This window comes from Bos javanicus, chromosome 26 (genome assembly GCF_032452875.1).
Source record: "Bos javanicus breed banteng chromosome 26, ARS-OSU_banteng_1.0, whole genome shotgun sequence".
Taxonomy (NCBI): domain Eukaryota; kingdom Metazoa; phylum Chordata; class Mammalia; order Artiodactyla; family Bovidae; genus Bos; species Bos javanicus.
The window spans coordinates 22,212,711-22,222,790 of NC_083893.1; the positions used below are offsets into that span (position 1 = coordinate 22,212,711).

The following is a 10,080-nucleotide window of genomic DNA, read 5'->3' on the forward strand; positions in this document are numbered from 1 at the left end:
TGGTCTCCAGAATTCTGACTCTCAGGGAGGTTGGGGGTGGGGGAGAACCTCCCCTTCCTTCCTCTAAGAGATGGCAGGATGAGGGGCCAGGCCCCTGGTTCCAGACCCAGAAACCAGCACCATCCCTCCCTATGGTTCTGAAGACTTCCTGCGTGCAGGAAGTTATCTTGGGACCCACGGGTTCCTCTTTCTCCTTGTTCTGGAGGCGCTGCTCCTCTGGGGCTGGAGAGGCTGCTGAGCAGGCTGGGGCACTCAAGAGGGAAGTAGCAGCATCCACATTTGGATGCAGACACCCCAGGCTTTGGGCTTCTACCAGCTGCACCCCTTGCTAGGGATAGTGGCGGGCACGGAGACCCCAGTCCAGAGTAGACTAGCTGAGCTCCTAAGGGGCCGAAAGCAACCCTGACACCTGGGGGGCCCAGAGAGTCCCAGCTCTTCTTGTCCATTCCAGGGCCCAGGCAGCTACACCTCCCTGTAGGAAAAGCTCCGAGAGGCTCACCTGCCACGAACGCTTGTGCTGTGTGCGTGTGCTCTGCGACCCCAGGGACTGCAGTCCGCCAGGCTCCTTCGGGATTTTAATGGCAAGAATACTGGAGTGGGTTGTCATTTCCTCCTCCAGGGAATATTCCTGAACCAGGGATCGAACTTGCATCCTGCATTAGCAGGAGGATTCTTTACCACTGAGCCACTGGGGAAGTCGCCCTTACGAAGCCTTCTAGTCCTCTGATGTGGCTTCTCTGGTTGGTACTGAGCTGTGAAAGGGGCCCCCCAGCCTCCATGGCTTTTGATTCCTTCCCTGACATGACCCAGCAGCTGGACTTCAGGGCTCTGAGCGAGAGTTGGGCCCATTCTAAGCTTGCTGGGATCCCCTGACTGAGACCAGGCCAATAAACGCCAGCTCTAGGAGTTTGCAATTAGATGCAGGACTCGGGGCCCGCCCCTTCGCTGCTGCACAGCCAACACTCTGGCGGATCCCAACTCTGGCCCAGGCTCCTCACAGCCACCTTCTCTTGCCTCTGAGCCGTATTACACTTGGTATGCCAAACCTTCCCACCCAACTGCTCCCCTCACCAAATCTTTCCTGTCCTGTAAGCTCCGGCCTCCAAAACCACCCTGATACCCCTAGCTGGCCTCTCCGAGTTGCTCAAACTAAGCCCCTCAGCTCGACTTTCAGTCCTCTACCAGCCTGGCCTTCTGATTCCCACCCGGCACACAGCATCCTCTCTAAAGCAGGTTTAGTTATCCCCAAAGAGAACGGTTTACCCTTTTCAAATAGGCTATTTCCTGCGAAGTTGCCCCTTGCCTCCTCCAGGCAGCACAGCGTTCCCGGACTGTCTCAGCCCTGTCAATGGCACACAGGTCACTTGTTACATTTGAAACTGTTCACTTTCACCGAGCCTTGTTACGTTTGTTCACATCCTTAGGTATTGCCTATTCTAGGACATGCTGATGGGTAGACAGGCCTAATTCCCGGCTCCACGAATCCTCCCTCTTAATGTCCACCCCTACTCCTTTCTGAGTTGTTCAGGAGCTGACTCAGGCCTGGCCCGTTTGGAGAACTGTTAACTTGCCTGGGTTCCCATTCACCTCCAGTCTCTGTCCCTTCCCACGAGAAAGGCAGGCAGAGGCTACAGCAGCTCACAGACACACCAGGCAGGCTGAATCTCAAGAGCACTTTATTGGGCCCCTGGCCTTCAAATGCTGTCCTCGTCGACCCTGGGGCGCCCCCGCCCCACACTGCCAGCTGCACTGCTAGGGAGGTGGGTGGAGGAAGCACCTCGGAGCGGCTCGTTTGCTCTGAAGGGTCTTGGGTGATGCTGGGCCACAGTATTGTGCCTCTCCCCTGCAGCCCCCATCCCACCCCCAGTAGCTAGACCCTCCTTGGGGTAGAGAAGTGGGGATGCCTGGGCCTCCAAAGCAGGAAGCTGGCCCCAAGCCAGGTACCAGTTCCTGCCTAAAATGGGCAGGGGGCCATGTGCACAACTCTTCGAGGGCAATGGTGAGGTAGACAGGGTAACACCTGACCCTGCTGCAGAGAGCGCCAGGCCATCCTGGGAGCCAGGCTGGCCCTTCCCAAGCCCAGAGGAGCCAGTGGTTGACGCAGTGAGGTTCAGCCTGCTGAGGCTGGCTGAATGGCCAAGAGGGGCAGCCAGGTCACCAGTCCCGCTCGGCGGGTTCTCGGTAGGGCAGGCCTAAGAACCTGAAAACATCCTTCTCAGTGGGGGTGGGCAGCACTTGGCCAGAGCCCACCTTGAGGCCTTGGGCACTGCGGACCACGGCTGTGCTGAGGGCATGCTCTGACAAGCTCATGCCCTTGGTCTTGGCCAGAGCCCGCATGGAGCGGTTGAAGTGGGCAGAGCCGGTGAAGTAGAGCAGGGCGCAAGCGAGCTCGCTGTAGGGAACGACAATGATGTCCAGTCGTCGGTGCCGCCGCCCTGGCCCCGGGAGCTGGCACACACCCAGGTACTTCTGCTGCTGGCCGTTCTCCTCGTGGCTCACCAGGTCATCCGTCAGGAACCCTGGCCCAACACAGGAGGGCGCTGGCAGGGTGGGGAGCCAGGGCTTGGGCTGCCCAGCCCAGGGCCGTCTGACCTCCCAGGCCTCTCCTGATTATCCCTGGGTCCTCTGTCCCCAGCTTGTCCATTTATTTGCAGGCTTTCTTCAGGCCTGTGTCCTTTTCTATAGAATATGCATAGTAACTCCTCCTATGGCCCACTCCCACCCGCTACACTGGGGGCATGGAAAGATCCGATGAACCCTTGACCTGTAGCACCTCTGGGAGGTGTGAGGAGCTGATTCATCTCTTCCCTGCAGTGGCTCTGGCCCCAGGGGAGAGGTGGGTTCTGGTGGAGCAGCCTCCCCTGCTTCCTGCCTAGCGATGGAACTTTGAGGCTCTCTAGCCTGGGGGCCACCTTGCCCCTGCCCACCTGCTCACCTGGGGGTGGGGCTTATACCTTGCTGCCGGAGGCTGTCCAAGAGGCGGCTGAAAACGCCCTGGTGAGAGCGGCCATCCGGGTGGGTAAGCAGCACGTCCATGTCACCACAGGTTGCCTTTCCCCGACGGTATGAACCACATGCCACGCACAGCAGCCCGGGGTTGAGGGCCTGAGCTGCTTTCCGGACCTGGGAGAGGACAGTGAGGAGGGTGAGGGCTGTGGGCCTTCCCTGTCCCAGGAGCCCACACACCCCTTGGGTTCCAAGCCAATCCCTGGATGCAAGGTCCAGCCTGAGAGAGAGCCTCAAGGAACAGAAGAGGAGCTCCATCCACCCTGGGGAGCGTGCCTTGCTGGGACAGAAGAGAAGAAAACGCGCTCACACCACTGGGTGCGGCCTGGGGAGAGATGAGAAGGCTGTGCTCGGATTCTGAGGGAAGCTGTGGCTCTTTCCCTCTAGAGCTCTTCAAGAGCAGACAGACATACCTTCTCTGGGGTCTGCCCCAACCCATACACCCAAGTGTGTGAAGCTCCACTGAGTACAGAGGGCCAGGTGCCAAGGAGCCCTCAGCCAGGTCTTAGCAGCCCCAGGTATCTTTGGATTCAGAGCTAAATGCAGAGTGTGTGAGTTGGGGCTTGAAGCCTGACAGGTGGTTGGCAGGGTGCCCCTAGTCCAGGCCTCTGGGGAGACAGAACCCAGAAATATAATTGCATGTGTAGGGAAGGAAAGGAGAGAGCAAAGAGGGAGGGAAATCTGAGCCAGTGGCCACATCCTTACTTGGAGGAATGGGGCTCGGTGTGGAGGGAGCTGAGGCAGAGGGATCATGGTGCACTGAGTGGGTGGGGCCGAGGGAGGTTAAGCCCATTAGTCTCCACACCAGAAACACTGAGGCCTTTCGTATGCAGATAGCTTCCCAGTCTCTACCGCAGGACACTGAGATTTCTGGGACCTTGGATACTTCAATTCTCCTGACAGGCAGGCTTTGCTAATCCCCTCAACCCCCTTCTTGAGAGTGTGGGAGGAGGCCTAGGATGGATAATCCCATCAAAACCTCCTAAAACTGGAGAACTTAAATGGGGAGCGTGGGCCCTTCTGTTCCAGTGGGTTGGGGCTGGAGGCTCGCTGGGGCATTCTCTGTGCCCAGACACCGTGGCTGAGTGACAGACAGGTCATCACTGGCACTAAGGCCCAGTGATGGGTGGACAAAGGCGCTTGCCTGTCCATCCCACACCAGCCTCATAGTCACGTGACTGGGAGAAGAGCTGGAGGGTGATTTTAGCTAAGCTGGGCCAGTCTCCAGGGAGTCCTGCCATATTAGAATCATAGGCCATAGTGAGCAAACCAGTCCCTAACCTTAATGCCAGCTGAACAAATGATACATCTCACCCTAAATGTACCCTAGTCTCCCTCTAATCTAGGTTTTACATGAATTTAACCCCTAACCCAACTCTAAACCAAACCCTAATCTTGGCCAAACCTTATTTCTAGGACAATCATAAATTTTAACGAAAAGCATCCAACACTAAGAAAACTCTACTAATTCAGGTCTAACCTTAACTTGACTCTGGATCTAGCTTTCCTCCAACCCCAAACCTAATCCTACTGGCACTGTGCCTTTACACCAATTCTAACCCAAACCTTGAACCAGCCTTCAGAGGGCTGCAGAAGGTATGTACTTCTGAAAAGAGATATACAACTTTGTGCATTTTTACAGATTGTGGACAGAGAAGAGTCCATGATTTTCATTAGGTTCTCAAAGAAGTTTGTGAGTCAAAAAATGTTAAGAACCTCTGCCCTGATCCACCCTACCCTAGCCCAATTCAAATCCCAATATCTTCAAGTAGTTCTGACCATAATCCAGCTCTGATCAAGCCCTGACATTAACCCAGTCCTAACACCATCCTAGCACCTAAGCCAGGGCTAACTCTGCCTGATACTGAGACCCCTGCCCCAGAGAGCTAGTGCTGCAACCCTTCCCTACCTAAGCCAACTTGCTCTTTGCCCACTAGTTCCAGTCTCTGGCGGCCCACAGCTTCCTCTGCCTGCTGGGCTCCCCCCCTGAGGGATCAGGAGTTCCTGGCTTTGAGCCAGGCCCTGACCCTATAGCAGTGGCTCTCCTTACTGCCCTGAGACACCTGCTTACTGTCTGCTCAATCTCTGCAGCTTCCTCCCTGGGCATGCGGTCTAGGAAGTCATCATAATGCTTCAGGCCAATGGCCTGCTGGGTAGTCAGACAGGCCTGGTTTCGGATGTCTTCTAAGCTCCGGAAACCCTGAAATAAAGAAGCCAGATGGGAAGGCTATGAGGATCCAGAACCAACGAAGAGACAGTGAATAAGCAGACACACAAGGTTTTCATCATCTCTAGACTCCAAGGAAAGCATGAGGCAGGAGCAAGCCCAGGGTCTGTAATCAGTGGGACTTGGGAAAGGCACGGGGCATGGAAGACACACCTCAACCCAGCCCTGCCCCTATCCTAAAACACTCATTCATCATCTCATCAATCTGGGGGTGATTCTGGGCATGGCTGGGTTTGGGAACCACTGTTCTGGATTCTCAGCCCCCAGGTCTGGTCTGCTCAGGAAGGCCCTTGTTTTTCTGGGGGACAGAGAAATATACTTCTTGTCTCTGCCTACACCACAGACTAAGCCTCAAAGATACCAAACAGGGTAGTTCTGAGAGCCAAGGGAGGATCTGCATGGGCCCTGGTCCCTTTGAGAAGTGATCCCTCTCTAGTCTGGGTTCATTCTCATCAAAGCATAGGGCGAGAGAAGTGTGGGACAGGAGCTCTAAGATACAGTAAAACTGAAGTGGGGGCTAGGACAGGATGTTACCTGATGGTACCACATTTGGGCAGTCTTGGTTCCAGCTCCCCAGATGTTGGAGAAGAGCTCTAAGACAGGCACGCTTTCGCTGATGTGGTCTAGCTTCCGCAGATGCCCGCTCTCCAGGATCTCGACAATCTTCTCAGCCATCCGCTTTCCAATCCCAGGGATACCAAAGGCCTCCTAGGGGAAGAGGAGGCAGAGGCAGGAAGGAAAGGTGAGAAGGAAGGAAAGGTGAGAAGATGGGAGGAGCAGATTCAGCAGTGGGGAAACTGACTCCTTTAGCAGATGTCTTGAGTGAAAGCCAGTCTGGTTGGTGGGCAACTGATAGCTGTGTAAAGCTTGGGCACAGCTGAAGATGAGAAGTCTGGCTGGAGTGGGCTGAGTAACTTGTCTGCTGGTTCCCAGAGGATGGAGCTCAGCACAGGGAGCAGAGGAAGGGCAGCGGTGATGACACTGGGCAGCATCACCACAGCAGGGGGGCCCGTGTGAGGCTTTACCCTGTATCGGGTCCTGCACTACATGGGTCATCCCTTTGAGTCCTCACGGGAACACTGTGTTTGTTACTATTCTTAGTCCCTTTTTACTCATGAGGAGACTGATGCTCAGAGGATTTGAATAACTGGCTTAAAGTCAGGCAGTTAGTGAATAATGGGAACCAGAATTCAAACCCTGGCCTGTTGATCTTCAGAGACTCAACTTTCAAGCAACTTTTTTATTACGGAAAAACTCGAAAGTAAAAGAGTATACTGAACCCCACAGACCCAACACCCAGCTTTTGTAATTATCAAGATTTTTGCCAAGCTGCTTTCATTAATATCCCTGTTTTCTTTTGTGAAAGTCCCAGACATCAGAAAATGTTAAGCCCTCCACCTGACCCCCACTACAGAAGACCCCCACCCAGCCCCCCACATGTCCTCCCCTGGCCCCCAGGTACCTGGTAGGAGGTGACAGGCTTGTGGAAGCTCTTCAGGGCATTGATGGCCTTGGCATAGCCCAGGGCCCTCCACTTGTCTCCCTGAACGCTGTAGGCTTTGGCCAGTACTTCCAGCTTCTCTGTGATATGGGGGTTGTGGTTGATTGCCTTCTGGCTTGAAGGCTGTGCACAGACCCACTTAACCAGGCCCTCGGGGGCTGGGCTAGGCTCACCATCTCCCTCAAAGGGGGTGGGGTAGCGGCCGCTGATCAGGGCTTCCAGATCAGCAGCGCTAACCTGGGTCTCTTCCCCGTCACTGGCTTCACCATCAGAGCTGGTCTTGAGATAGGGAAGGAGAAGAGACAGTAAGTTCATGCCGCCCATGAGGAGGGCTCCTTCGAGGTGGGGGCTGAGCTTCCTAGTCAGACCCAAGTATGATGCTGGGTTTTCTGCAACAGACCTGGATCTCCTTAAGTGTGGGGCCGTGTTCCACCTGGCTTCCCCTAGTGCCCAGCCCTAGGATCCCCAGTGAAATGTGGTAGATAGGCAAATACAGGAGTGATGAATGCTGGGAAGAATTAAAAGACTTCTCAATAAAGACAGCCGTCCTCTCTCAGGGGCCTGAAACTTTCTGAACACCAGGCCCTCCCTGTTTCTGTGATCTAGTTCCCAGGAGAAGGGAGCCGTGGGGGCTGGGAGACTCCTGACCTGGGCTTGGATGCTTGCAACCGCATCTGCCCTCCAGGAAGGAGATACAGGTCTGGTGGGAGGTCGGGAAGGAGACAGGGCTGTCCTGGGCTGAGCCTCACCAGCTCCAGGAGGCGTAAAAGAGACTTGGTCTGCCTTGCTGAGCTGTGCTTGATCCAGGTACCTGCAGGATGGTGATGGCAGGTTAAGACACCAGAGTCTCACCACATATCTGTTTCCAATCCTTGTCGACTCTGAAATCTTTTTTTTTTTAATGTGTCTAATTAAGACAATGAGAGTTTAATAGCTCAAGAAAACATTTGAGGAAAGACTTGGACCAGCCCACCTCTTGGGGGTGAAGATGCCGAATCCTGCTGTGTCCACCAGCCTTCTCTCCTGCAGGCACGAGCTCAGCCAGGCTGACTTCACCAGCTGAGCACCTGGGGGCAGCTGGGGCAGTCTAAGGAGGCGGAGGGCTCGCTCACAGTCCATGCCTTCATCCACCACAATGTGAGTGACCCCTGGGGCCTGAGCAGGGCATATCTGGCCACCATGCTGGACAATCTGCTTCTCAAAGAGTTCTGCCCGGGCTCTCCCAATGCCGGTGGGCAGAACATGCACCCGCACGGAGCTCAGCCACTCTGTGGAGGGGGCATCCAGACGCCTGCTGTCATACTCAGACATGATCCAAATGAACCCTTCACAGTCCCCTTCCCCCAGTCATTTTCCTCCACCCTGCCTTCTGGGCATTCCACCACAGTATACAGTTAATTTCCTCATGGGCCATCGCCTGATATAACAGGCAAAGATTCTGATATGTCCTGTTCCCTGATGTAACCTAGAACTGTGTCTGGCACATTGCAGGGAGCCTATAAATCACTTCATTTGATCATTTATTCTTTCAACACATATTAATAGACACTTATTATGTATCAGGCACAAGGCACATGCTTTGCTACTATAGGCCTCACAGTCTAATATATTCCCCTCTCCCAACCCAGCCTACCATGTAAGTTTTTGCCATCTATTTGTCACTTTGGCTGCAAAATAGCATAACTCTGGGGACCTGAGAAGGATCCCCTCCCCTCACCAGCAGGCAGCTTCCTAGAGGAAAGGATTGTATCGGTCATTTCCTTAGGGACCAGGGGGTAGTTTCTGATTTATAGAGGCCTCGGCGTGTGGTAGAAGATGAAAGAGCAAGTCACCTGTCGAAGACTGGGGACCAAGTTTAGGACAAGGGAGGTACAAACAAACCTGCAGGCTCTGGGTGGGCAGAGTTAGCTGTCGTATCTGATTCTGGGCATGAAAGATGTAAGAAGCCTGAGGCTCAAGCACATGAGGGCCCTAAGGGTGGGTCCACTCACCTCCTGCTGCTTCTCTGTCTTCCCTCTTGGGAATCTTTGCAAGAGTTGTTGATGATGGATTGGTGTGAATTTTCTTCCGCTTGGGAAATGCCTTCAAGATGCCCTTGGGGTCCATTGAGGTATGGCTGGACCCAAGCCTTTCTGTTGGAAGGTTGATCAGGGCAGTTGTCATGTGCAACCCAGACTTGGGGCTCCCCAACCCCTCTATGAAGGTGGGGTCTCTACTGACAACAGTTTGGGGACAGTAGCTAAGTTCCCAGGAGTCTCACAAAACCCAACTAAACTTGGCTTAGCCTAGCTCTACACATGGACAAAGGAGCCTGGTAGGCTACAATCCATAGGGCCACAAAGAGTCAGACACTACTGAAGTGACTTAGCATGCACAATCACCAGTCTTTCAGAATACTGGGGAAAATAAGAAGAGTGGAAATATCCAGGGAACTTTTGAAGGGGGAACAAATGACATCATGGGCTTCCCTGGTGGCTCAGATGGTAAAGAATCTGCCTGCAATGTGGGAGACGGGAGTTTGATCCTCGGGTCCGGAAGATCCCCAGAAGGGAATGGCTATCCACTTCTTCCCCTGAGAATTCCATGGACAGAAAAGCCCGATGGGCTACAGTCCATGAGGTCCAAGGAGTCAGACAGGACTCAGCGACTCCCACTTTCACTTTCAAAGGGTATCATTCCTCAGGGGGCTGCTTTGAAGATTAACTGTGCAGTATCTGCTCCTGCTGCATTCCACTTCCAAAAAGCTTTACGAAAATGGGATACCAGACTAGGAACGGGCTCCATCTTTAGGGAGTGGGGATTGGTGGTGGGGGCGAGGGGGAACCTGTTTATCTTTCTCTACCCGCATCACAGGCCCGCAGAGGAAAACGGGGAGGGTTGGGGTGGCTGGTGGAGTTTAGGGAGCCGGGGTGAGGAACGCCCTGCACCTGCTCTGGTCTTGGACCTCTCGGCACCGGAACGCGCAGGCCCGCAGCTGCAGGGAGACGCACGACTGCAGCAGGTGTGGGGCGCCTTCCGGGACTGTGGAGTCTTGGCCTCACAGCTGGGGGTGGAGAAGACGCTGGCAGGTGTGAGGCACCCGCCGCGTACCGCAGCTGCCGCGCGCCAGGGACTCCCTGGGTGGGGCTAGGGGAGCGCTGGACTGTCCGGATCCTGTCCTGAGGATTCCTCCCCACTCCCCAGATTTGGTACAGAATAGGGTCAACTCCGGACCCGACGGGTCACCGGGGATGGACAGGCATAAACTACTTACCAGAGCAGCCAATGAGAGCAGACGGAGGGCGCGGGGTTCGCGGGGTGGGAACAGGCCAATGCCCAGAACATCTTCCGGGTCATCCGGAAGTGA

At 54.8% G+C, this 10,080-nt stretch overlaps 1 protein-coding gene across 3 annotated transcripts; it reads right to left on the reverse strand.

Annotated features, from left to right (window-relative positions):
* Window positions 1-1,659: 1,659 nt before the first annotated feature.
* Window positions 1,660-10,079, reverse strand: POLL (DNA polymerase lambda). 3 transcript variants are annotated; one of them, XM_061403200.1, is made up of 10 exons: window positions 9,988-10,079; window positions 8,726-8,866; window positions 7,708-8,002; window positions 7,383-7,545; window positions 6,908-7,013; window positions 6,696-6,814; window positions 5,768-5,941; window positions 5,078-5,206; window positions 2,955-3,123; window positions 1,660-2,519 (listed from the first exon to the last, which is right to left on the reverse strand). In XM_061403200.1, exons 2-10 carry the CDS (start codon window positions 8,838-8,840, stop codon window positions 2,155-2,157), a joined length of 1,635 nt encoding a protein of 544 aa, XP_061259184.1. In that variant the 5' UTR covers window positions 8,841-8,866; window positions 9,988-10,079; the 3' UTR covers window positions 1,660-2,154. The 3 variants fall into 3 exon arrangements, with proteins under 3 accessions (XP_061259184.1, XP_061259181.1, XP_061259182.1); XM_061403197.1 differs by having other exon boundaries at window positions 6,696-7,013; XM_061403198.1 differs by lacking the exon at window positions 9,988-10,079 and adding an exon at window positions 9,662-9,980 and having other exon boundaries at window positions 6,696-7,013.
* Between the last annotated feature and the right edge of the window lies 1 nt (window position 10,080).